The sequence below is a fragment of the Vidua chalybeata genome, chromosome 2 (genome assembly GCF_026979565.1).
Source record: "Vidua chalybeata isolate OUT-0048 chromosome 2, bVidCha1 merged haplotype, whole genome shotgun sequence".
Classification (NCBI taxonomy): domain Eukaryota; kingdom Metazoa; phylum Chordata; class Aves; order Passeriformes; family Viduidae; genus Vidua; species Vidua chalybeata.
Window position 1 is genome coordinate 61077172 of NC_071531.1, and position 27268 is coordinate 61104439.

At 40.6% G+C, this 27268-nt stretch overlaps 1 protein-coding gene across 2 annotated transcripts; it reads left to right on the top strand.

Annotated features, from left to right (window-relative positions):
- The first annotated feature begins 1362 nt into the window (after positions 1 to 1362).
- On the top strand, positions 1363 to 22687 carry NXPE3 (neurexophilin and PC-esterase domain family member 3). Of its 2 annotated transcripts, XM_053935263.1 has the most exons (8): positions 1363 to 1436; positions 2560 to 2609; positions 4517 to 4729; positions 11837 to 12597; positions 14197 to 14270; positions 17279 to 17485; positions 18366 to 18735; positions 18953 to 22687. In XM_053935263.1, the coding sequence occupies exons 3-8, from the start codon at positions 4637 to 4639 to the stop codon at positions 19035 to 19037; spliced, it is 1590 nt and encodes a 529-aa protein (XP_053791238.1). In that variant the 5' UTR covers positions 1363 to 1436; positions 2560 to 2609; positions 4517 to 4636; the 3' UTR covers positions 19038 to 22687. The 2 variants fall into 2 exon arrangements, with proteins under 2 accessions (XP_053791238.1, XP_053791237.1); XM_053935262.1 differs by having other exon boundaries at positions 18366 to 19029.
- Positions 22688 to 27268: the final 4581 nt, after the last annotated feature.

The window sequence follows — 27268 nt, forward strand, 5'->3', positions numbered from 1 at the left end:
GCCTTCATCAAGACTAACTATAATGATAACTGAAGAATTTATGGAGAGAAGTAGTGTGGGGATCACTTCCCATCTCTGAGGGAATGTGAAATGTAACAGGTGGCAGAAGGTAGCATAGCAGTACCTATTTCCTTAGAAGTGACATGTTTTCTCACTGTTGTCACCTTCCATACCTTCACCCCCAACATCAGTCCAGACATATTAAGAGATGGGATAATGCTTGGCATTTGGCACACGAGTTTTGCTGTAGGTTGCACTTTGAGCTGCAGAGTTTGTAGGGGAATTTGATGCTCATGAAGGAAGAGTGAAGAGAAATGAGACTGCTATAGAACTGATAGACTTTGTATATTGAGAGGGTAAAAAAAACAGTACCAATTATCCTTCAAAATACTGTCTTTTTAATATGCTCTGCTTGTACAGCCAGATGGCTTTCAATTCTTGACCTACAGTGTATAATAGAAATAAAAGCTGATGCATGTTGAGATTTTGCTTTCTATCTCTACCAGGTAACCACTGTTGTAAGATGAAGAAAGGAGAAAAATAGAGGTAAGATCACTTCTTCAAAATAGGTATGGCTGATGAGGATGGAGGCAGAAGACAAAAGTAGGCAATTTCTAATGGCTAAAATACTGTGTTCACAAGAATATTTCAGCTGCTCTGTCTTGTTTCTGGTTTTAAGCAACCCACATATTCCTTAGTACAAATAAGCTCAAACCCTTAAGCTGTACTTATACAAAGAACTTCTGGCAGGTGAGTGTTTTGGCATTCCCAAACTTATGCAGTGTTTACCAAACTAATTACAGATGTCCTGCGGATTGAAAGTGCCGTCCGGCTCTGGTGCAGGGTGCAAAGCTCAACACTGGCTGTGTGCATGTCCTCATCAAGCATCTTGAAGTCCTGCCCTCAATGCAGCTGCGTTTGCCCAGTTCTGCTGTGCTGGGCCGTGCCTGTGTCCCCCGCTCAGACTCCGCAGCTGCTCTGGGGCCAGACTCTCCTTTCACAACTTTCAGGCTCGGCAGCGTTTGACTTGCGATGGTTCGGTGTCAGAGCCTTCTCCCTTGGCTGGGGCTGCGGCTAGGGACCCATAGTGATGCCACTCAGGCCACAATGCCTGGCTCCGCGCCACCCTCCCCACAGCCTGCTTTCATAGGCTTCACCTGCGGAGGCTCAAAAATTACAGGGACGGTGGTGGTTTTTTTCTTGGGTTTTCTGTCTATTTCCCTTTTCACTGCTCCTTCTCGGCACAGAAGCTGCGGCAGCTGCCACGGGCACGGAGCCGCCCGCTATCGGGGCGGGGCGGGAAGAGGCGAGGCGGCCGCCGCAGCTGTGTGAGGGGCGGGTAGAGGGAGGGGCGGCGGGAGCCGGGCTTTTACAGCGAGCGCCTCCGGGCTGGGGGCGAGGCCGCCGCCTGGCCCGGGGGAGCGCCGGGGGCTGCGGTGAGCGGGCGCGGGCGGTGCGGCCTGCGCGGCTCGTCTGGGGAGCGGGGGAAAGCAAAGCCTGGCGGGGCAGCCGGGGCGGCGGCGGGCTCGGGGCCGCAGGGGGAGGCCCGGGACGGGAGGCCGGTGCGGGTCCCGGGGTTGGTGGGTGCCCTGCTCGGATCCCCCATCCCCGCGGCCGGGTCCGCCCGCCCGCAGGGCCGCGCTGCCCGCGCCGCTCGGGGTTCAGAGAAGCGGCGGCTGAAGGTGCTTCCTGCCAGTCCAGGGGCTGCCTTGTGCCGCTCCCCGAGGATGCCCATCCCACGGCACCCTAAAAAGTACCTTTGAAGCAATAAAACAGAGCTGCGCGGTTCGCATTGCCGGCAGCGGTGCTTCCTGCTCACTCCCCCTGTCCGTGGCTCGTGGTGCATGTCCGGTCCCGTGTTCCGTGGCCGGGAGCGCCGCGGGGGCTGCGGCGCTGCTGTCAGCGGGCTGGGGGCTGCCAGCTCCCCGCGCCCTGAGGACCAGGGCGGAGTCTGCGAAAAACAGCAGGAAATCTGGTTTTCCGTGCTGGCAGCCACGCGAGCATGAAGCCCCTGTGCCGCAGTGACGTGGTTTGGACATCGCCGTTGGTAGCGGCTCCTCTGTGCCTTTGAGATTTGCATGACAGAATTTGGAGAGGTTGCGCTCATATCTGCCTTTGCAACGCTGTTGGCTTAGAGAGCTGTGGGGATAGGGAGTTGACAGAAATTGACAACTTGGAAAAAAACCCAAAGCAACAATCCTGTAATGGAGCATGTGGCATAATTTAATGATGTATTCATAAAAATGCCATTAAATCGGTTTTTGTTTTTAACATTGGGTAAAATGGGGCTTGTGGTAACATGGCACAAAGCTGAGAGAAGTGATACTTAGCAATAAATAGCAGAAAATTCAAAGGTGCAGCATTGAATTTTAAAAGAATAAATTACTTCAAAAAAATCCTTGGGTCATTGTAGAAAATAAAGTGATTTTACAGGTAAAAAGTTGTAACTGCCATTTTATTTGTGCCACTGTAAGCAAACCACCAATGTATAAATTTTATTAAGAAATATTGGTGTGTGTTTCTGTAGATGTATTTATTTTTTAATGTATTGTTTCCAAGGTTATCTGAACTTTTGTGTGGATGGCTTCAGAGAACATTTCAGGAGTAGGGTAAGTCCTAAGGTTTTTGGTGTACTTATGGGCTTCCCTTATACAAAAAATGAACGGGATCAATTGTTCACCAATTGTGATGAAACTGGCAGTATATTAAGACTTTAGCATAAAGAAAGCTCTAAACCTACATTTAAAATTTTTGGGGCATGTGATAGCTACAGAATACAGAAAATTTCGAATAAAAATATATGGAACCATGTTTGTGGTATTTTTAGGCATCTGAAATTGCATCTGAAATTTTAGTCACATGAAATTACATTACATTTTCAATGTCCTGTGCTTTTTCAGTGATGTGGAAAGAATTCTCAGCAACAGAATTGAAAATTCTGGTTTTGTCTAATGTATTTGTTTTTCTTCCTCAAATGGACATATATGTCCTTAAATTAGCATTTGCACATACTCTAGGTATATTTAGTATCAATTTATGACCCAAGCTTCTGTTTTATTCAAATTTCATATTAGTGCAGAACCATTCCAACAAAGCTGCATTTTTGTGGCATTTTGATACTTGCACTTTAATGGATGACTTGCTTTTTCAATGCTAGTTCAGTGGTCAGAAATACAATCTCTCTAATTCTCAGCAAAGCATTTGAAGTTATAATCCCTATAATCCTTGTAAAGCAATTTGATGTGTGGTCTATTTTGAGGCTGTCCTGGTTATACCAGTAATGTATTTCAGTTTTCTAGCCTGTGTTGATTTGATAAATAATTTTTTAATCTTGATATGTAATGTATCATTATGTTTCATTTAAATTTACACAGCATTTTTCATATAGTCTTAAAACTATAGGTACTATATATTATCTTAATTGTATAAGTTCCCACTTATACGATTCATAGAAAGTTATACAAAGCTTATATAATCATTTGATTATGTTGTTGCACTTGGTGCATGGTTGTATGAGTAATGCTACTTTGAGGATATTGGGTTTGGAGAGATTGGTGTCTTTTGAGTGTCTCTCCTTCCCATCTGTTTTCTGTTTCCAAGTTAAGAGCTTCTGCAAGAACAGTACCCTTCTTGCTTGCAAAAAGACTGCATCAAAATTGTCCTTCTCAGAAAGAAAGGAAGGTTTAAGAGTCATTCTGAGCAAGCATTGAGAACTTTATCAGTGGCTGTTAATTCTGTGATTTTGTAGTAGATCAGTCAACAAGCAACCTTAAATGAACTTGTATGAAAGTTTAAGTTTATGAAAGACAGTACTATTATTAGATTTAAAGAATCAGAAACACTGAATCCCAACATATTGTATTCTATCCAGAAGTTTTATTTTTTATTTTTATTTTTTTATTTTTTAGGGCTGCATATGAGTACCTGAGATAAAAGGAATTATAAAAAAGCAAAACAGGGATGATGTAATGTAATGTTATAGATGTTGCATGAAGTTAAATTTTAGTGCTTTTGATTCTCTTAGGTATCTCCTCTTTAATGCTACAGTTGATTTATTTTCCCCTCTTCCCAAGCAGAAAACTGGAGGAAGTTTTACCTTGCTTATCTAAATTTGTTTCAGACACCAGTGTTTAATAAAAACTTATTGGAATGTGTAAACAGGTAAATGATAGATGTCTAAACCCACAAGTTTCTGCTATAAAAGCTAATGGGAGATGTTCAAACCCACCAATTTCTGTTTCAGTCTGGTAATGTCTGGATGGTGGTGGTGTGGCCTAACAGATAAATAGGGTGGTAGTTATTTGTTTTTATGATAAGGGTTTGTTTTGACAGATCCAAGAGAATTATTTAACACGATAGATAATGCTGTTCAGATTAGTTCCACAAAAAGAATCTGTGTTGACTGTTCTATTGTGCTAGTTATTGCCCCACCATTTGTAAGCTTTCAGTGCAAAACTTGACTTTAGTTCTGGTAACATTTTGGGACTTAATACAGTTTTTGCAAATGCACTTACAGGAATGAAGTGGAAGTCAACTGAATTCTCTCATGCTCTGCTGAGACGAAATGACATTCATGTTTGCAGTGAATGGAAGTCATGGCAATGTGTAACATGGGAGGGAAAGGCACGAATGGACCATGTGGCGTGACTCATTCAGACTGCAGCTCTTCTGCCTGCTCATGGCAGTGCTGGCTGTTGTGGTGCTGGTCCATAACTTTTTTCAGTTAGAGGTAAGTGGAGCCTGTTTCTTCTCCAAGATGGCTTGAGCAACATTACTGGCTTTCGAGTGTAAGGTTAGAATTATCTTACTTACAGCATTTAGCTATAAATTGGAATCACAGAAAATTCATAGCTTGTGGGGCGATAGTTGTAGAAGTTGTATTGACTGACAATAGTTGAAGGCATGTCTGGATGTATTTAATCCAACACCCCCCTCAAAAGGCTGGCATCAGAGTTAGCTTGGACTGCAACAAGGTATTTTGACTTTTGACCATATTCAAGGACACTCATATTTCACAACTGACCTAGGCAGCCTGTTGCAATGCTGCATCCCTCTTAGAGGGAAGAACATTTGCCTTATGTACAACAGGAAGATGCCTTTTATCCTGTTAGAGTATACTTTAACTACAGTTCCTCTCTGACTCCCCTGTGGGTAGTGAAAGACTGCAGTTAGGTTCCCTTCTGGTCTTCTCCAGAATTAAAAAAGATGCTTTGGTTCCCTTAGTGTCATTCCAGTTCCCTAATAATCTCAAGGGTTCTTAGCTGGTCTTGCCAGCTTTTCTCTGGCATGGATTGTCCAAAAATCAGACACAGTGTTCTAGGTATGACTTCACCATGGTCAAGTTGAGGAGAACTCTAACTTTGCTCAGTCAGCTGGTTAGGATCTTGTTAATTCCTGGCCACAGTGCTGTGCTGCTGACACATGGTGAGTTTGCTGTCTTCTGGAATCCCTAGGTCTTTTTCTGCAGAGCTGTTACTAACTTGCTCATCTCTGGCCTGTACTGATGCAATTTTTATTTACCTTTCCCTTTTTCCCTCTGCTGTGTCTGTCTTGCATCTTTCTTCATTTTACTTCTCACTTCAGTGCAGAGGTACTTTCAAACTGCTTAATCAGTAACCCCAGATTAAAGCCAAGGAGGATGAGGATCTCTCTGCAGGAGCCCTGGAGGCTGACCCTGCTCACTGGCTGCCTGCCTGGCCAGCCTTCCAGTGCTGCACTTGGTGGATGAGCATTGTAATGCTTAGCCTAACACCTTGTAAATTATAGCTGTCCTTTGTGCTTGTCAGCCAGTCAGTGATTGCTTTATGTTTTTAAGTTGTGTATATGCTGCTTGCAGAATCTTCCTCCTGGCTAGTGATGCCCAAATGAAATGATCCAAAAGAGAGGCTGTAAAGCCCCCTCACCCCACACAAAATACAGTTGAATGGGAAGAGGATCAAGTAAGGAAGATGTTTGGGAAGTCTAAAACCACAAGGGGCTGAGGATCAATAACTGAAGAATGAGTGTTTGTTACATATTCCAGTACTAGTGGACACATTAAATAAAAACTGCAGATGCTGATTTTAAAGGAAGCAGGGATATTTTTTATGGATTGCAGCAAAGCTACAAAAGCCTTTGCAGTTACTAAATGCATATATTCAGAAAATCTGGATGAATGCACAGAAGAAAAATCCATGAGAGGATACTAGATCTTAAAGATGTTTGCCCTAGTGTTTAAGAAATCTCAACCATAAAGGGCTAGAAGGTGAGTTAAGTCTACAGGAGGAAATGGCACAGCATGTTTGGTCTGTTTTCTTTTCCCACATACATGCTGTTGGAAACTACTGGCAATCAAAATATTGTGTTTGAAGGACTCTTGGTTCAAGTTAGCATGATCCATTTTGTTTGTAGGAGGTAGCTTTTATTTTCTCTTTCTGTGGTTTTATTTTGTTTTGGGTTTTGACCTAGGATGTTGCCTGAGGAGTGTTGATATTTAGAATCTTAAACTGTTTTCTTTCCATTTTAAAATTACACTTCTTAGAGAAAAGGGCTCTGGCAGTGCTTTGAAAGTGAAATGGAAAATGCAGGTTGGGTGTTTGCTCTGTTTTTTCTGGCCACTGTCCATGATAAGTGTCTTTGTTGCCCTTTAAATATCTGCTATCTAACCTCAGTTAAGTATTGTGGTGCTGGTAAATCTTTACACTATAACATGCAACTCTAAGCCCTTCTGTTGCCATGACTTTTCTGAATGGACCTGCTCCCGTATTTGTCTTGGCTCAGTTTTCCAGGCAGTCTAATACAGGCATTTATGCTGATTATTTTCAGTCAGAGATCAAAGCCAGAAAAAACCTTATAAAGCTTTCACAGACTATCTGTAACCAAATCCGTTCAGGCTCTGGAAGGAGAGTTTATTGTTGGTTACTGTTGAGAACATGTTTGTCAATGCATCAGACATACTTCTCATCCCCAAATAATCCAGCCTAGCTGGCTAAAGCTCAAGATCTAAGGCAATTGTCAGCTAGTCTCCCTTCTTTTTTGCTTTAGGATTTTATACTTTTTAGTGTTGGAATGTTTCCTCTTAATTTCTTAAACTACTAATGACACCCTTGCAGTAGTCACACCCATGTCAGAATTTTACTTTCCTTATCTTGTGTTTAAACCCTGCCCCCCTCCCCTCCCAAAAAAAAAAAACCAAACCAGGCTGTCCACAAAAAGTTTGGTAGCCAGCTTATTATTTATTTTGCTTTTTATTATGGAATTACTATTCCCTTGAGGTCACATAGTTGATCATATAGTACCAGAAGAAATGTGGTTTTATTTTATTTTTTTTCTGTGGATATAGCCAGACAGATAAAATGTACAATAATTTTTTTTTTTTTGTGAAATATCAGGATGTTGCACAAACATAATGTTTTCAGGATGCAGGAGGGTTTGTGTATTTGTACCAGTGGCTTTTAGAGTGACAGAACCACTTTGGGATTGGCTGTTTTATTTAAAAACACCTAGAAAAGAGAGTGTACGTGGAGAAGGGAACTTTCTTGCCAGGACAGAGTATGAAATCAGCTGAAACTGAACAAAAGAACTATGTAACAAAGTTTTAAATTCTTGCTGCTAAACTGCAGGTGCCTACAAAAGATAACTTTATCTTATTCCAATTATTTCTGGAACATTTGACTGCCAGGGGATGGCTTTTGAGGACTGGCTTTGACACTTAGAGTAGTTTAGCAGCCACTTAGTGCTGTGAGATGGTAATGATAGAGAAGTGATTTCATATCTGTCATAGACAACAAATAAAGTACCTGGAGTGTAAAATTACTCAATATAAGATGACTGACCTTTCAGGAATTGGTATTTGTTCAGATTCAGATGCTGATTCTTGGAACTTTTATTTCCCCACTGTGCCTGTTGCCTGGGAATCTCCTTTGTTGTTTCCTGCTCTAGTGACAGTGATTTATGCATGTCTGCAGCAGGTGTTCAGGATGTACCAGGCCAAGGCAGGAATTAACAGCTGCTGGAAGATACTGGGCTTTGAGGTGGAGTTCCCCTTTTTCAGCAGCAATGGAAATACTCAATGTTTTCATCAGCCACCTACATTATGGTGTTTAACTGAGGACAGGTGTTCATTGCTGATCTTCCCAAGTACTATGTGACCCATCTAGAATATCTTTGAAAGCATTATTGCCTGGATTAATCTATATGTGGTATCTAATTTTTGCTTAGATGGTGGTGAGAATGCCAAAAACCGAGGAGATGAGCTGAAACTTCCATTAGTTCTCATAAAATACAGCTTCCTTTTTTCCTTTTTATGACATCTCTAATGAAGGAACTGCTAGTGGATTTATTTTTGCTTAACTGACATGTAATCTCTTCTGTCCTGCCTGTGTTACTTGGCAGATAGCCATTAAATTACTTTGTGGTCACATTTGGGTTCTGGGTAGCTTCAAAATGCAGTAAATAAAAAAAAAAATGACAGGAAAAAACCCAACAAACAAAAAACCTAAACAAACTCCTCCCACACAAACAAAAAACTCTCAAACTCAACAAACAAACAACACCCCTTGGGAATTGCACTTAAAATACATGACACCTTGAATGGAGTATACATGGAAATAAGCAAAGCAGGTGTTATCCACATAGACTGTAATGAACACTAAAAGAATCTGTGTCATAAAGGAAGAGCACTCTAGAGAAATCCTCTTTATCTGTTTTTCATAAAGGAATTTTGTTTAGTTTAGCTACTAACTACAATGGAAAGCCCTCCATTCTGCACAGTCTCAGTATGACAACATAGGGAGCCAGAGAGGGAAATGCCAAGAGGGAGTAGGAAATGGAGTGGGGACCAACTAAGCTAATTATTTACCTCAGAGCAGGCCTTGTGTATCTGTAGGGGCAGGAAAACTTAAGTACTTGTTTGGAGCTGAGCCTGGGAAACACTTAAGAAAGGAAGATGGTTTGGAAAGCTTTTATATTCCAGTCAGGGATCTTTGGTGTATTTGGTGTATTAATTGACTGAAGCTTTTTCTGCTTTTACCGGCAAAAAGAATCTCGGCAATATTTTCTCCTGTAAATAGCATACATGGTCTAGCTTATTTTCACACATAATCTTTTAATTCTGCAACAATACAGGGTCCTAGTTGGGCTTGAAAGAGGGCTGTAAAGATGAGCAAGGAGGCTGGAAAAAGAATGCTCCTTCAGGATGTTGAAGTAGCTCTGCTTCATGGAGCTTCCCCCTCAGGCCCTTTGAAGATAGAATGAGGAAATATTTGTGGTATGATCTATTCTGCTTAGTGGGACATAGCCTGGAGATGTTGAAATGACAGTGCTTGTCCTTGTTCTCAGCTGCATACAAGTGAAGAGCTTTGGCCTTATGCTCTGCTGAAAATTTGTGTAGGTGGACTGATTTGGAGACATCAAACCATATTCTGTTTTCTGAATGAGTTTGTTGGCTTGGTGTTCTCTGCACCCTTTCCCACTGAAAGCCTAGCTAGGCCAGAAATGGCATCGCTATGTTCTGACAGAAATGCTGGGTTAAAAACCCTGAAGAAACTTATAGAAGATTAAAAATAGGGAAACATAAATTTTTAAGCTGTCTTAGATAACTATCTCTTTTTAATTTGAAAGGATTTGTTTTTCCCATGTCCACAAACCCAAACTACCAACTTTGGGTACCAACTGAAAACCAGAAACTTTCTCTTGGGAACTTACACTGAAAACAACAATTAATTGCAACACATATTCTCCCTTTCCACTCCTCTTTAATAAAATGCATAAATATTTTTGCTGAGACATTGTTACTGGCTTATTGAATACATCAAAATATATAGCTAACTTTTAAAAATATTTCCATGCAGCATTTTCTGTTTTATATATCCATATATATATACACATGAAAAAGCAAATGGAAGAAGTTGTGAAGGTATCCAAAAATAGAAACTTGGCTTAATTCAAGAATGCATGTAGGCAAGATTTAAAGTAGAACTGTGCCTGAGATTCACTCTCAGCTTTGGCTGAAATTTACTGGACTAATAAAAGTAATGTGCAGCATACATCTGCAGCTTGGCTTGCTGCAGCTTGGCTTGATGCAATGGAAAACAAAAATGATTATGAATTATGGCCTTCAGGGAAAATTTATTAAATCCTGGGTGGGAATATAAAAGAGAAGCTAAAGTTTGTATTGTGATGTTAACATCTGATGTATAGATGGATATATGTCAATTTATGTTTTAGAGCTACAGTGTAGCAATTTAAAGTTTCAGGTTTTATAGTTAACTTGGATATCAAACAAAGAAGATTTTGTGTATCCATCCTACATCCTCATGTGCTCATCCTCTTACTCTAAAGCTGATCAAAACCAATTTATGTCACGGACTTCAAAAGCCTATATGTTTCTATTGCTTGTTAGGTTTACCTTTCTTCTAAATAAGTATGTTGAATCTCAGTGTGGTTGAAATGATTTTAAAACACTGCTGATATTTCCATGGCGTAAGAAAGGTTTATAACAATGAATAAGGCTTTAATATGCGTGTCGTGACTTTTAGTACATTACTGAGCAGTTAGTTAAAGAGTAAGTAAATGGAAAACACTGGGGTATTGGTAAGTACAATGGTATTTTTAAAGATTTCAAATAATTAATTTGAATTTTTTAGCAATCTTTCAAATATAAACGAGCATATCATCTGATGCTATGTGAATGATACACTGTATAATTTTAATCTTTTCTTGAAAACCGATTCTCCTTCTTTATGAAATAGAACTATGGATAAGTTATACTATATATACCTGGTAATTAATTGCTCGTTAACTGCTGATTTTGTGTGTATTTGAAGGGGTTTTTCTTAATTTGCTGATTAGAAGTCTCATGGGTACCTCTGGCGCCTTAGACTGTGCTATTTTTAAAATTTTCCGAGTGCAAACCTGCAAAATTATGTGATATCATAAAGAAGATTGTATCTGCAGTCATTTGCATGCAAATACAGTTTTGGACACTGATATTTTTGCACAAGATACAGTTTTTTCAAGTTGCAGCAGAAGCCCCCTCTCTTAGTCTAGTTTTGTATTTAAGTATTTTAATTTTTAAACTCTTGTGTGATCAGGGGATGCTTTGCTTGCTGTTTCATTTGGTGCTAGAAGCAGCTGTGTATAGATTTTTAAATCTTATAAATAAACAAGCAGGGTTTTGCCTGTTTAGTCCTAGCTTGTGCTGCACTATTCTACTTGCCAACTGGCTCATGAATTCATTATCCCGGGAGGATCTGGGCTTTTGTTCTTTTATTTCTTTTAATGTGTACATTACAGGGAAACATGCATTTCAGATAATAAGCCAAGAAGAGATGTGAGTGTGACCAGATAAATGACTGCAGCTGCTACATGCAGCAAACCTCTCTGCAAGGCATGTGCAGGGGGTGCATCAGCTTAACCTGCAGTGTAGCATCTCAAAGAAACCCTATTTCCTTGCATTATATGGGGCAGCTATTAGAACTCATGGTGCTCCAAGACTAAAATGTTACTGCAGAAGAAAAGAAAACATGAGTTATAACTTAATCATCCAAACTTTTGTAATTTTTTTTCACATTGTTGATATTAGTGTATGGTAGCTGAAACACTGCCATACACTGGATGTGATCTCTTTAAATGCTTGTTTGCCAGAGCAGGATAACTACAGGTTGCCCACCTGTTTCCCTAGAAATCCCATGGTCAAAGTAATAGATTTAAGTCTTCTAGTGAAGTTGCTTCATTTGGTCAGTTTCAAAGCTCTGTAAAGCAAAGTCCAGTTCTTGGGATCATTTCCTGACAAAGCATCCATTATTCCCAGTGTTTCATTTCATGGTACAGCTTCAGTTAATCTTTTTCTCCCCAGCACCTGGATGATGACACAGTTTCAGGATCGAATTGGATTACAGAAAACAATGTCCAGAAGTCTCTGTCACAGACAACCAAAACCACCGGGAAGCCTTACTGTGGGTACACGCAGCAGAGCTTGTCCAAAAGGGAACAAGTGGAGCAGGAATTGTTGCTTGCTGCAATACAGTGGCCAAAGCCCCCTGATGGCAAAATCGCCTTTGCACAAAGCACTGATCCTACACACAGTGACTTTGTGATTGTGAAACCTAGGAGGTTCTTCAAGGTGGGTGATCAGTTAGAGGTACTCGTTCGTATGAAGGATTTCCAAGGAAAACCCAAGCAGTATGGTGGAGACTATTTACAGGCACGAATTCACTCTCCTGGGCTGAAAGCTGGAGCAGCAGGAAGGATTGTAGATTGCCATAATGGCTTTTACAAAGTCTTCTTTACCTTGCTTTGGCCAGGAGAGGTCAAAGTTTCTGTGTCACTTGTCCATCCGAGTGAAGCAATCCAAGTCCTACTGCGTTTACGAGAGGAAAGGCCAGACAGAGTCTATTTCAAAAGCTCATTCAAGTCTGGGAGGTATTCAGAGACTACAGAGTGCAATGTTTGCTTGCCTGGAGGTCTCCCAGTCTGTAACTTCACAGATCTCTACACGGGTGAGCCATGGTTCTGTTACAAGCCTCGAAAACTGTCCTGTGCAAGCCGCATCAGCCATGCCAAAGGTGGATATCTGAAAGGCCTTCTGACACAAGAGGAAAGCCTCTTTTTCCAAAGGTTTGTATGTTGTTGAATTTATATATATTCAGTCAAGTTGTTTTGTTTGTTTTTTTATACAAACATTAGTCTGTTGCTTAAATATGGCACATTGCCTTAGAGGAGGAGTGTATCTGCAGGTGTTTGGTGTTTGTTGTTGAATAGTCTGTTCCCCTCCATTCACCTGTGCAAGAATCTTAGACAGCAATCTTAAAGGAACTTGGCATGTAGTTCTCTTTCTGTGCTTTGAATTCAACCCTACTGAATTTCACAGAAGCATGGGGGGGGGGGGGGCTGTTTCCTTATTTTCTGTTTCCATACCTACACTTGCAATATTAATAACAATGCTTTGAAAAGTATTTTTGTCCAAATATAAACTACCCAAACAGGCTCCAGGTTTTAGGCTCATTTTTACAGAAATTACCAATTGTTTTTGTCCTCATAAAAAAATATCTTAAATGTGTCCCTTGTTGCTCAATATGACTTTCAAATCTTAGAAACAGTTTTCATAAACACGTTATGGAACAAATTGCTGAGCAATACCCATGCAAATGGAAATGATCTGTGCATGTTATTTCAAGTGTCAAACTAAATTAGTTTCACAGTCATGTTTTATTTCTGCATTCAACATTAAAAAAAAAACACCCAAACCATCTCTTAGTGTCTGGGTACGTGTGACAGAACTGCTTCTTTATAAAATTACACAGCTGAATTTAGATAGTTAGTTACTGTGTAGTGTCAGATTTGTAGTTGTAGGCTAATGCCTTGCTCTCCAACAAAGAGGTTGTAGGAAAGTCTTTTGGCATTATGTTCTCTTGAGGCCTAAATTGCTGAAAGATTTTAGAGTAGCAGCTCCAAATAATTTAATTTATGAAAGTATATGTGCATGTTCATAACCAAGACCAGAAATAAAAAGTAAGCATCAGTAAATTTTTTTTTTTGGCTCTTCTGTATCAAGTTTGTAAGTGGGTCTTTTGACTTTCTGTGTCTCTGCCAGTCCACCTGTAAAATATAGCTTATATTTATTGGTGATGTTTCCATATGGGAATGGGAAAGGTGTATTTCTTGGTTTAGTTTTGATTGTTTATTTGTTTGTTTCATTCAGCTCTGAGACCCTTGACCAAAGTGGCTTAAAGAAATTCCAAATAATTTATTTCTTAAATGGAGAAAAAAAATAGACAAGGATTCTCTTCAAAGCAGTAGAAAAAGACAGAACAAGATCTTAGTATTAGTCAGCTGGGAGCTGCCACTGTGGCCCTGTAGCCTTGCAGTGGTTTGTCCCCACAAGTTCTGCAAGCTGGGAACATCTTTGGGGTAAATCCCCAAAAGCTGCCTGCAGACCTCTGACAGCTTGATTGTTTTGTTGAAATTGTGTCAGTACAAGCAAGCACAAGATTTGTGTTAATGCCATGAAATTTTGAATTTGGATTGAGAATAGCAATGGTGGTCTCAAAGTAAATGCAGAATGAATTCAACTGCAGGGAGTAGAGTAAACTTAGAGTAAAAATTTGTAGTGCTGTATGCTTATTTGAAGTGGAGTAAGAAAACAATGAAATTAATATTACCTTCAAGTTTCACAGTAACTTTTACAAATATTGCTGTGTTCATTTTTTGTTCAAGTGACATGAATATCAAGAGGCCAATACTCTCCAGTGGACCTGATTCAGTCATTGTAAAGCCCAAGGCATTTACAGGTAAGGTGAACTGCATAAGATTCTTGTTTGCAACTCATAATTAAATTTATAAAAAGAACAGGCATCAAATAATTAGTTTGTTTTCTTAGCATGGCAAAAAAATCATTATCAGATTTCTATGGAGATGATGAAGGCTTTTGGGTGTTAACTGTAATACAAGTTCAGAAATAGTGAATTTTTTTCTAAAATTACATACATAAATGGGATTTTTAGCAAAAAAAAAAAAAAAAAAAAAAAAAAAAAAAAAGAATAAATCAAAAAAAGAGAGAAGTTTGTTCTCTTGGCCAAAAATGTCTTTTATTTCCCGTAGCATTTTCTCACAGTGTAAAATGTCTTAGAGTAACTGCTTACCAAACTCTCAATCTAATGAAAACAGCTGTGTTGTGTTTCTTAATTTCTTTCTTTGTTAAGAATGTTGTCTAACAGATTTTGATAACTTGCATTTAAGTATTACTATAATTTTTGTTACCACTGGATGTCAGAATCTACAGTTCTGAACTAGAACCTAATTGTTCTGTGCCCTTTCTAAGAATAGAACAAAGGCAGTCTGTTCTAAAATAAACTCAGAGGTTTCATCTCATTCATATCCAAAAGCGAGCTTTTTATGGTTCTAAAAAGTCTGCATAAAATGTGATACACAGAGAATTATTTCTTAAATGAAAACTTTTCTTTTTTTTTTTTCATAAGGTTATAAGAGACTTCAAGGTAGAGTTACTGACCTGAGCAATAAAGTCTGAACAGAAGGCAACTTACAACATTTCTTGCTTTTAGTTTTACTGTTCACAAAAAAAAATACATTTCTGCTATTAGGCTTGCAGCATTTTACTCTCCACCTCTTTTCTTTTTCCAGATCCTTTTGCTGATGTGTTTTTATTGCTTTTTTAATTCTGTATGTTTCCTGACAGAAACTGCTGCAAATTGAAAATTTGATTGTCACTTTTCTTCCAGGAGCTAAGAATGATCAAAGACTGCCAACAATGTCCTGACAATTAATGCTAGGTTAAAAAGGGTTGATAGGAGTAGCACATTTCCTCAGGGAAATTCCTTCCAAGTAAAGCAGTCTCTGAATAAACAAACTGAACTCATTGGTATTAATGCTCGTGAATGTGTGGATTTGTTAGGACTGATGATACACACAAAGTCATTGTTTTGCTGGTGTTCTTTTTGTACATGTTTTTCTGTGTGGTGGTAAATGTAGATCAAGTTTTTTAAAACCTTTCTTTTTCTGACATCCAAGTTTTTATTTCTATCCTTGGTTTTTAACTTCAGATTGGAGCTTTTATTCTCTTTTATAAAATCTCAAAGTAAGGGCCAATTCTGAATTCTGGGCCAAAACTGGTATGATACTATACACAGAGTTGAAATGCTGATTTACTGTGAGGCACCAAAAAGTTGTTCTTGTACCACTATTATATATATATAAAAGAATCCATCTAAAAGGTAAAAAATTGAATTGCTTTTGCATCAAAACTTAGAATCAAACAACCTCAATTAATTCACATTATGAATTAATCTTTAACTGCATGACCATGTGAAGGCTTTTTTTTCTTTCTTTCTCCTGTTAATAAATATTTGATAAGTCCACATTATTAGCTGGGGTTTTTTTTCTTCCTTATTCCTGCTGTCAGATTTAAAGAATCATCCAGAGATAGAATTTTCTGATGATAATTGTGATTATATTATTTGTGTTACACAAACATAATAGTAAGTTTGCTTTTTAGTGTCCCTGTGAGGTCTAAGGAAGTTAACATCCTCTAACCTCTAAGGCTAACATCTACTAATATAACATGCAGAGGATATTGAATAGAAAAAGAGCTGTTAAAAATGCTTATTAGGAAAGATGGTTATGGTTGGCTCTGTGTGTGTTATAATGAAGCATCTATCAGAGGATGCTTTTGGGCCCTGGAATTCCAGTGCTTGTACTTTTACATAATTTGAACAATCCCAGACATGATTTTGGCCACGGCAAGGTGTGCTCTATCAAACAGCTGTAAGTTATGACAGGGCATAGACTGTTCTTAGCAGTCTTCACACCAAGGTGAGTAGAAGTGTTTAAACAGCTGGAAGTGTCTGCTCCATGCAGCTGGTGTTTGTGCTGGGGAAGTTCTCCATGCTTGTTCAGCTGAGGTATTTGAATACACAAAAATGGCAAAGGACGAACCTGAAACAACCTTACGGAACTTTGATGTACCAAAATCACCCTGGTTACTAAGAGAAATATGGCAATATTTGACTAATATAACCATGAGATTGCAGCTTCTCTTCCTGTAATCTCCTGTAATCTTGACACATTTGCTTGCAAGGTATTGCTCAACTTCTGCAAGTTAAAAAGGCATCCTATGGAACAGAGCTTCCCTAATGTGTAGCTGCTCCTCAGGGGGCTGCCTGTCCCAGGCAATAAATGGGGAGGGGGCTATATAGCAGAGAGAAAGTACGAAATCCATGGAATTAGAGACTCTCATCATATTCATATAACATTTTTGGTCATAGCTTCAATTCTGGCATTTTCTGGGTTTGGAGGCCTTATGGTTCAGACTTAACTCTTCTAGAGTGCCGGAGTATGTGTTATTCCGTAGGGGTAGTTTTTTGGGTTTTGTTTTGGTCTGTTTGGGGGTTTTGGTGGGTTTGTTTTGGGTTTTTTGGATGTTTCTCTGAGTGTTACCAGGTGTCCCCGCCGAGCAGCGCTGCCGTGCGCAGGCCGGGCGCTGGAGGGCAGCGGTACGCCGCGGCAGGGCGGCCGCCGCGCTGGGATCCGCCGCGGGTTGGGGAAGATGCTCCGCTGGTCTCCCTGCCTCCGCTCCTGTCTGCCGGGCAAACGCCCGCCACTGAGCACTTCTAGCGCAGGGAGAAAGGTGGCAGATGCGTTTTCACATTAGCGGCAGAGATACCGTTTAATTTAAACGAAGTTGAACTATAATCGGCCCCTCAGCTCTTGTCGCTGACTACGTGTGAAGATTATGGAGGCTGCTTTGGTTGCATGTTAATTTCAAAGGATTTTTCTCTTCCAGATCCAAGCAGTATGGGCAGAGCTGAAGATCCCACAGCTTCCCCTTCTGGTTATTATTATGAAGACCAGTGGAGGTCCAGAACACATTGGATCCATAATTTTAACAAATCAGATGACATAACCGAGTGCTTACAAGGAAAAGTAATCCACTTGTTTGGAGACTCTACAATAAGGCAGTGGTTTGAATATTTGACAGCATTTGTTCCAGGTATTTTTTTGTTATTCAGCTTTGTCCTTAAGGACCCTCACAAAGCCTTATTTCTCACATCTCAGGCACAGAGCTGGTTTTTCTGAGTGACAGTGACAAAACAAAGCAAGAGGAAAGACAAAACCTCATCAGAAGCCCTGGCAGACAGTCAAATGTTTGAGCAGACACTGAAAACATGTAAACCTTGTAAATGGGGCCACCAGGTATCTGTAAAGTTGTCCTTGTAACAGGACTGCTGCTGTGGTTGTGAGTTAAGGTGCCCACCCCGGGAGGCATGGCAGGAAGTCACTTGAATTGCCTCTGTAATGTCTTGCAGCATCCCAGTCACAGGAGAGATTTTGGAATGAAGTAGCAAATTATCTCCATTGCTGTTTATAGGTTTTGGGGCCCTTTTCCTTATTCAAGTTATTTAAGTAGAAGAATTTCAGTAGACAACTAAATATTCCTGTCTCCCTCATCCCTTTCCCCTGAACTGCTTCAATTGTGTTGGAATACAGTCTTTGAGCTGCCTTAATTCCTACATCTTGAAGTAATCTTTAATTTTAATAGAGTCCTAAAATTGCTAGAAGGGTTCTTGGGAACACTGGATTCAGAGAGTAACAATGACTATTTGGAAAATTTATTTTTCACAAGAGAGAAGGAAATAGTTTGGGAAACTTGGAAAAGGCATTGACAGCCTTATGAAATCCAAATGTGCTGTCCTGTGGATTTCAACACCCACAAATTCCACTCTGAAAAATGATGCTCACCTTCTGTTTAATTTTAGAAATATGTCCAGATTTCTTTATCTACTCCTGCTTTGCTCTGTGGTCCAAGCATCTTGTTGACAGTTTGAAGTTCTTGTGCCGTCTTTTGCTAACACTTGCTTCTGGGCTTTCAGATCTAGTGGAATTTAACCTGGGCAGCCCTAAGAATGTGGGCCCTTTCATGTCAGTGGACCTGAAGCACAATATCCTGCTGAAATTCCGTTGCCACGGGCCACCCATCCGCTTCTCCACGGTGCTCAGCAGTGAGCTGCGCTACATCGCCAACGAGCTCAACAGCATCGTGGGCGGCAGGAACACCGTCATAGCCATAACCATATGGTCCCACTTCAGCACCTTCCCCGTGGAAGTGTACATCCGGCGCCTCAGAAACATCCGCAGAGCCGTTATCCAGCTGCTGGACCGCAGCCCCAAGACTTCAATCGTCATCAGAACCGCAAATGTTCAGGAGCTTGGGCCAGAAGTGAGCCTCTTCAACAGTGACTGGTATTCCTTTCAGCTTGATTCTGTCATGAGGAAAATGTTCTCAGGAATTGCTGTGCACTTTGTGGATGCTTGGGAGATGTCTGTGGCTCATTACTTGCCACATAACCTGCACCCGAATGAAATAATTGTTAAGAATCAAATAGATGCATTTTTATCTTATGTGTGCCCTCTGCAAACTTAGCACAAATGGGTATCCCTATGTTGTCTTTTGCTATAGCCCAAGTACAGTATCTCTTTTGAGCTGTGGAATGAGGCTGGATGATATGGAGGAGCTCTGGGTACTGTACTCGCATGCAGGGTAAGTAGGGTGGCCTTAAAGTCTGGGTAGCTGTGAAGGGTGGTAAAGAGGAGCTGACTCTTCAGGCCATATCTTCCTGCAAGGTTGATTCCTTCAAGCTTATCATTCATACCTGAGATTATTAGAGAGCACCTTAAATTAAATTGGCAGGGTTCAATAAGAGACTATTTGGGTTATTAGCTTTACTAGTTATCTGCGCTGTATGCCTAATTTAATCTGTGTTGACACTGATTCTGTTGCCAGGATATTGTTGCTCAGAACAGTGTGTGAAACCTGGAAAGGATTTTGGGAATGATCTTTCTCTCAGCATTCCAGAGCTTAAGGGATGCCTCCTCCAGTTGTGTGTCAGAGAAGCACAGTGTCTGTTCTTGTTTCAAAGTCCTAATTAGAAATGTGAAGGGAATGTACCAAAGTCACCAATAAAGAAGCACAATCACAATATCTGTAGAATTAAGTCATGAGGAATTTGCTGAAATTTGATCGAGCACCCTAGTTAGGTACCTTTGTTGTTTACAGATAGCTGCTACATAGAGCAAATAGCTGGTATTTTAGTTTGGTTTCTTGTACTACTGAATTTCCTTTGAGCTTTGATACACTGTGTACTTCTTGATTTATCATTAGCAAGGATATGTGTGTTTTATGACCTCAGTGAAACCACTGTCTCAGGCAGTTTTTGCAAGTTCAAGTTGCAGGCTCGCCTACTTGAAGCTTAAAGTATTTGCCAGTGAAAGTGTTTCATTTAGCAGTGAAAGTGTTTCATTTGCCAATGAAAGTGTTTCCATTCCCTGCGAGCTACAGCCGTTCCCTTATGCTCCTGCGAAGCCAGGCTGCCAACAGCGGCTCTGGTGCGTCCTTCACACAGGTGTCAGGACGGGGAGGCAAAGCAACCCGAGGGCCCTGGTGTGCTTTAGCAGTGGTGGTCAAGGCCGTGCAATGACTCCTTTTCAGGGTCTGGCAGTTCTGTCGTTTCTTCATGAACTTCAGTGCTGCCAATATAAAAGGTGGAACACCCTGCACCCAAAAGCCAAGCGTGCCCAGGGTTGCCTTCATATATCTGCTTGGCACAGACCCAGGTTTGCTGGTGCCTCTCCAGCCCCCTGGCCTGGCATTTACTGCTGATGATTTGATTGAGCCTGTCTACAGTTTTAACTAGAAGCACTTTGAAAACAGTTTTTATTAAAGTCAACTCCCAGATTAAACAGCTGAGAAGTGTTCCATGCTGTCTTATCTTTGGTCCCACTCAGGCCAAAGCCAGTCTTCACTGGCTTGTGTCAAAACCAAGTTGGGTTTTTGTGAGCAAACTGAGAAGATTAATAAGGCAAATTTTCGGGTTGCACAGAGTGAAATTATCAAAATATCTTTATGTTAGAAAAGTTTCACACCTTGTTAGGTTTGCTGCTCTCCTAAGGAAGTTTGTGCCCTTCCTGGCAGAGCCCTAAGAGAGCCAAGGCTGCCAGCTATAGCAACAGTGTTTCTTATTGTGTTCATTTTAAAGGGCAACTGAGAAGTAGTTTAAAAACAAATATAAATTATTTCAGCATGTAAAAGGCATCAGTACTATCCATCTATTAACATTTAAAAAATGTTTAAACATGTCTGGAGGAATTGTGTACACTGAAATAGCACCTTTTCTTAGCTTTTCAAATCAGCAGTTAAGAGGTCCAATTTGCTGGTTCCTACTGACAACTGCCTCACACAGCATCTGCCCATGCATTAGCATTAGGTAAGTGTTTCTTACATTAATATGGTAATGGCAATTTATCCTCTGCTAAAAAGATGCCACAACAATTCAGGTCTGGGAAAGTAAACTGTCACAATGAAAAATGAACTTTCATCTTCAGTTGTGATTTTTATAATAGGTAAAGGCTTTCATCCTGAATAACAACTCTATCCTAAAAATTCTCATGGAAATAGGACTTCAGACTTCTTTGAAGGAAACTACTTAATTTGTGGACTGACCATTAGATTTAACTCATAAAGCCATATTGTGTGTGAAAATGTTGTGGCTGTATGTTTCTTCTCTGCGTGTTGTAGTGCTTGCTACTGCTCCTCAACAGCAGCTTTATATCACTGTTAGCTACCGAGCACAGAGAGAGAAGAAAATATTCTTTTGAATGCTTTCACAGTTGAGGGAAAGAGAACAGAACTGCTATTAGAAAAGGTGTCTAATTGCCTTCTGGTAGAACCTAATCCTTTAGATTAATTTTTTAATAACAGATTAATTTATTGGTAATGAACTTCAGGGAAATTGCCAGTTGATTTAGAATGAGGGTCAAGATTTTATTTTTTGGGGTCTGAAATAGACAGGGAAGAGAAATCTGAGGATTTACCTGCGTTTGGGGACACTGTACTTTTAGATGTTATTCAGGTGGTCTATGCAGGATTTTTCATTTCTCTTCTCACCTTGTTACCATCTATCTCATCATGTTACCAGTTGTGTATGTATGGAATATGCAAACACAGAAGCAATAAAATATTTTAAAATCACTTTATTTAAACTTCTAAATGGATTCTACTAGGGACTTAGGTTAAGGTGTTGGTTATTTTTGAAGTTACTTAATGTGAAACAGAACTGGAAAGGAATTTCTCAGCATCTGTTAAGGACCTTCCTCAACACATAACAAATTAATTCACAAGGTTTTCAAAGCCCTGTCTTTCCTTTCTTTGCATTTTCTTCCTTTGAAAGGAAGAAATTGTATTAATTTTTATATTTTCATTCTTGTACTGATAATTTTGATTATTAATCTTTCATTAGATATTTTTTATTTTTTAATTTCTCCATTCAAAATCCAGCTTTCTCAAATTCCAGTGAAAGAAACTAATTTAATTGTTTTTATTAGAAGATTTCAGAGTAATTTATTTATAAAATAAGTAAACTTCATTTTATATATATTAGTGCTGCACTGTAATATTTTGAGTGTTGTTTCTCATGTGTATCTTCTTAGGCTGATTTCTTCCTTCTAGAAATTTAGTAAAAATGTTAGTTGAATTGTTGATGAGAAGGGAGGATAAAAAGCAAAAGCTTCCCTTTTTTCAAGTTTTCAGTTGCTTCTAATGTCATCTGCGAATGTAGCACTGCTTAATGAGATTTATATTACCATTTTTCATTGCTTTGCTTGTTATGGGAAAGCAATTAAAAATGGAAACTTTGTTTACCACAAGTGTCTGTACAACTTTTTATGTACTGAAGGTGACAATTTCATGGATACATGACAAAGACGAAGGTTTGAAGTTGTCTTCTAGAGGGGTGGAGGATACTGAGGTTTTGTTTTGGTTTTGTTGCAGAAGCGTGGGTTAGAACATTCTTCCATTCGTGACAGTTTAAATAACAGTAAAAAACTTCAGTCACAAATGTGTTTTTCATTTGTAAAGCACTTACTCCTTAAGTCCAGATAATTTCATATATATTTAGATTGTTTGGAAGGCTCTTACTCTCCCTTGGGAGGAGTGAAGAACTCTGTATGTTAGAGAAAGAACTTGTTTTGAAATAACTTGTTTTTTTCTAATATATGTATGTTATTATAATGCTTGCAATATACAAAAGGCTCTACTGTCTTGTTTCCTGATGTGATCAGAAAAACAATTTAAATAGCCAAAAAGCTCAGAGAATGAAAAGTTCCTAATAAAGAGGGCAAGTTTACTTGAACCATTTAATCTGATTTAGTCTCAGTTTATCTTGTTTGCTGTAACCACATGTCCTTTATATTTTTATAGCTGCATAGTAATTCCCTTAGTTTTACCTATTATATTTTGTGCTATGTGTTGGGTAGGAGTTTCACACTATGGTTTATAGATTGGATTCACTCTAAGTAATTTTTAAATGTGATTTGTATTTGGAGAGGGGTGATCTATACCTGCCGTGAGACCTAGTACTGAAGCACACTGATGTTTCCCTCTGTTGGTGTGTCAGGCCTGACACATAATAAAAGCTTGTACATAATCTAGGCTTCCTTCTTTGAGGGCTTTTGCAACCTGACTGACCCACAGGACATCCTTAAACAAAAAAAAGGGTGAAGAGTGGATGCAGCATGGTCATTGCTTCTCTATCTTATGAACAGTTTTTATTTAAATAATGGGAGAAAAATTGAGGAGAGATGTGTCCTGTGAATCAGTCAGTGTTCAAAGACTGTAAGGCATCCTGCACTGGTGGGCTGTGTGTCCACTGCCCCATGAGCCCAAGGGCTGTGTTTGCAGGGTCATGGGGAGAGGGAGAGAGTGGCTGCCTGGCACAGACTGGGGAGTCCTGGGGATGGCCTAAGGGTGGAGGTTTTGGGGGATGTCCACTGGCTTGCCTTGGAGTTAGCTTGCAGCCAGGGTTCACAGCTGGGAAAGTAGCCAGCATGGTGCAATGCCCTTTGTGCTGATTCTTGACGTAGATAGCCAAAAATAGCCTGTTTGACCAGGCTAAAAATCCCTGAATGACAAAGTCCTGACAGCTAGGAGAGAGAGCTGAGGCAGTATTGCCAAGTATTTGTTCCGGTTTTCTGTTCCCCTCTCATTCCGTGCTGACTGCTGAAGGGGGCAGGGTAGGGCAAGGGCCAGGGGTGTGATCTGGGTGCTGCTCACACATTCCTCCTGACCACAGAGCTGGGGCATGGCCCAGCCTGCTCTGGCCAGTCCCAACAGCCCCGAGGGGACAGGGCAAAAGCAAAGCAGCTTCTTCCCAGCATTTGGTTATGGAAACTGTATTGTAGTGCTGCTATCGTGTCCAAGCTACATCAGCCTTCACTCAGCCAAAAATGAATGAGAGAGGCTGCAAAGTATGAGCTGCTTTTCAGTGTGGTGTTAGGTCAGGCCCCAGGCCTCTTCAGAGGGGAAGTGAGAGTGATGAGTAGGATAGAGAGGGGAAGCAAAAAAGTAGGATGTAGTTAAGGAAAAACAACATGTAAAGGTCTTGCTCTGTGACACCAATGAGAGGAAGAAGGTCAGGGATTTGGTCAAGTGGAGATTGATTTCCAAAGGCAGTACCAATTGCATGGGACAGACTCACTCCTCTGAGAATGCACATAGATGTATTGCTCCACGTGTTTTAAAAAAGGAACAGTTCTTCCACCCAGGCTGCTCACCCACCTCTTCCTCTGTGCCCTCCTGACAGCGATGACACAGCAATCATGTTAGGTACAGTTCCAAACTCTGCGTGCAGTTTGTTTGAAGCCCTGTGTATTGTGTTCTCACATGACTGTAGATGTGACAGATATCATAGCTGGGGAACTTTTTAAAAGAAACCCAAAGCATTTGTAATCAAGCGAAGCAGGCAGGTTTTCATCATTCACCAAGCACTCCTCAGAGGCTATGGTGACTCAGAGGAGGCATGTAACTTGCCTGAGATGGCATAGGTTGCTTGGCAAGGGCAGGGGCTTGAATCATCCATCAGACACAGGGACAGGAGGCTCACCAGGGCTGGCAAAAAGCCAAAATGACATGGTTTCTGATCTGGCTTCATGTGTTCATCCCATGGTTTAGCCCTGCATCCTCAGTTAGCAGTGTATAAGGTAACTTCTAACATTAGCTGTCCTATTTATGGTGCAAGATCAATGTATTTGAAACCAGGGAAATGTTTTATGTCCTTGGATCTGGATCTTTGAGTCTTCCTGAACTGTTAATTCATCACAGTGCTTGTCACCCAGATTTGAACTCTTGTGTAAGGGAACCTAGCTTGTATCTGGGCAGTGATTTTAAAATCCTGTCCCAATTACTGTGTCCTCCTTCACTGTTGGTGTTACTAGCCTCTTGTGGGCATATTCAGTAGCCTTCTGGGGTGATGCAAGCTGGTCTGCTCTGTGAGTCTGTCATGGTGAATTGTACAGGAGCTTCTCTGCTTGGAAGCGGAAAGAGGGATTTTGTGGGGGAATGCTAGAGAATTGAGTGTGTGTTACTTTCTATGAGCCCCAGATGCAGAGTGAGCACGTCACTAAAGCTAAGTGAAAGTGCAATGTGCCCTCCCCCACATCACAACTCTGTCAGCTTGGGCTTAATAGATTAATCCCTTAATGAATGTGGCCAGAAGAGGGCTTTGAGGCACTTAAAAAGAGTCTGGAATGTCTCTCAAATGAAAAACATAAGCCACAACATATTTGTATTGGTGGTGGTTTGTTTTCTAACTCCTGCGTAGTTTGTGTTTTGAAAACAAATGTCACAAATACCATTGAGGCTCTTTGACTTGAAGTCTGTGAGTGAAATCTGTTGATGACATAGATTTGATAACTCTTAGACTGAAGACTATGCTTCAGAGGATTATTTTTTTCCCCCAAAATATTCTTTTAAATCTGATTTTTTTATCCTAAGCCACAAAAGGATTGAGAGGAGTAAACTTTACCAGGCTAGAATAGTATATCTCAAGTTACTTCTTTCTGCAACATAGAAAATTAAGCAGTGTCCATGGTCTGAGAGCAAGACATGCCGAGGCAGTCAGTGTTCTCTGGGTCAGCCATCCATTAAACATTTTGTCCCCTCCAATTTTTACTCTCTCCTTCCCTGGTCAGTTCTGAAAATGGACAAGTGCTTTTCACCCTTTGCCCTTGTGCTTGGGCCCTCTGAAGGCACCTGTTTTTTGGTTCAGTTTGGTACAAGGCTGTCCCTTTTCTCCCTAAATCTCTGCTGCAGGCTATTTGCAATGACCAGGAGTATTTATATGACAAGGACAATTCCTTTGCTGTAGGGTGGCAGCTCACTCGGAAGGACCTCACAGAAGAGCTTCCAGGTGGGACATGCCTGTGGGAGTGCAGTAGGTGAGAGGCATGGCACAAGGAGGACATGCAGTGAAAGAACCATGACAAATTACAGGGTTTTCCCCCTCTTGCCATCCTGCAGTCAGTTCTTTCCACTCCTTCCTACCCTTTGGTTTTCCCTGAGCTGGGTGAATCATGCTTTCCAGTCTTGCCTGTCCTATTTTCTGAGTCAGCTTCTCTCAGAGAATTGTTGCTTGCTCTCAGCAAGGCAGCTATTTCTGTCTCTAGCTGTTTCTTCCTTCTGATGGTTTCATATCTTTCTGCTCCACATTTGTATTTTCCCCTGTGTAGTATTATTATTATTATTATTATTGTTATTATTATTATTATTTGCTTTTGCTGTGCCTTGCTTTTGCCTTGCTTTGATAAGTAAAATTAGAAAAAGAAAGTTACTTTACTGAAAAAATGTCCTGTCTTAAAAATACAATCAAAAAATATCAAGTGCTCCAATAACAAGCTGATATTATAATTACTTTACATTGTTGTAAAATGTGTCCAGTATATGTGTATCATCCAATCCCAGAAGTTTCATATCTGCTGATTGAAATGTAGGTTCCCCATGTTAACACATTTCTTCCTGATGTCTTGTTGTACGTGTTCTTGTGTGCAACATTGTTACAAGTAGATGTTTTCATTTGTGGCTGAAGTCATTACTTTTCATCCTGCCCTGCCACACATCAGCCATGACATTTTTACTCTTCCTGTCTTTCTTTTCTTGTCAGACTTGGATTTTCCTTTTCTTTGCAGCAGGTGCTCACCTCTTTGCACAGGTGAGTGGTGCCCAGGAGGGGTCTGACCTCCATCACATATTCAGCTGATAAAAAATGTCCTGTGATTTTTGGAGTCAAAGTGCCTGAGCTGCCCTAACTCCAAAGGCACTGACACCTGGGAGAATGGATGAGCTGAGTAGTGCTCCAGGTGTTGCTCCTACTGCCTGTGGTGTTGGGCCATCTGTGCCTCTTTGGGGCTGCAGCCTTCCCTCTTTGCAAAGAGAGATCTCTATACCTTGTGAAGGCACTCAGGTCCCCAGAGGCAGCAGGTTTTGCTTCACAGCTACTGCAGGAGACACCAGGGCAAGGATCCGGATGAGGCCCCGCCCTGACACGTGTTAGACAAGACTGAGGGCATCACGGGCCTTTAGTGAGCAAACAAATACCACCCCCAGCTGGAACAAACCATCCTGATTTCAACAAGAAGTAGCAAGCTCATCAAGATTATCAGTTGAACATGTTCCAGTGATATAATACATCTGCGAACAGGAAGATGGAGCCCACACAGCGTTTCCTGCCTGCAGGGGGAAGGTTTTGAATTTATCACATTTGGGATGGAGATGTTCTCTCCTACCTCCCTCCTGCAGCTTGCTGAGACAAGGCAAGGGTGGGAATAAAGTCTGAGGATGTTCTGTTTGTTTTTAACATCTGTGTCCCGGTGCAGGAGGCACTGGGGGGCACAACGGGCAGGGGGACCAGTGGTCTGATGTTGGTGCCAGCTGCTGGGAATTGTATCA

Coding starts and splice junctions, on each gene's coding strand:
- NXPE3 (XM_053935262.1), top strand. CDS start 4,637: ATGTGGCGTGACTCATTCAGACTGCAGCTCTTCTGCCTGCTCATGGCA. Junction 4,730..11,836: donor ATAACTTTTTTCAGTTAGAG/GTAAGTGGAGCC, acceptor TTTTCTCCCCAG/CACCTGGATGATGACACAGT. Junction 12,598..14,196: donor GAAAGCCTCTTTTTCCAAAG/GTTTGTATGTTG, acceptor TTTTTGTTCAAG/TGACATGAATATCAAGAGGC.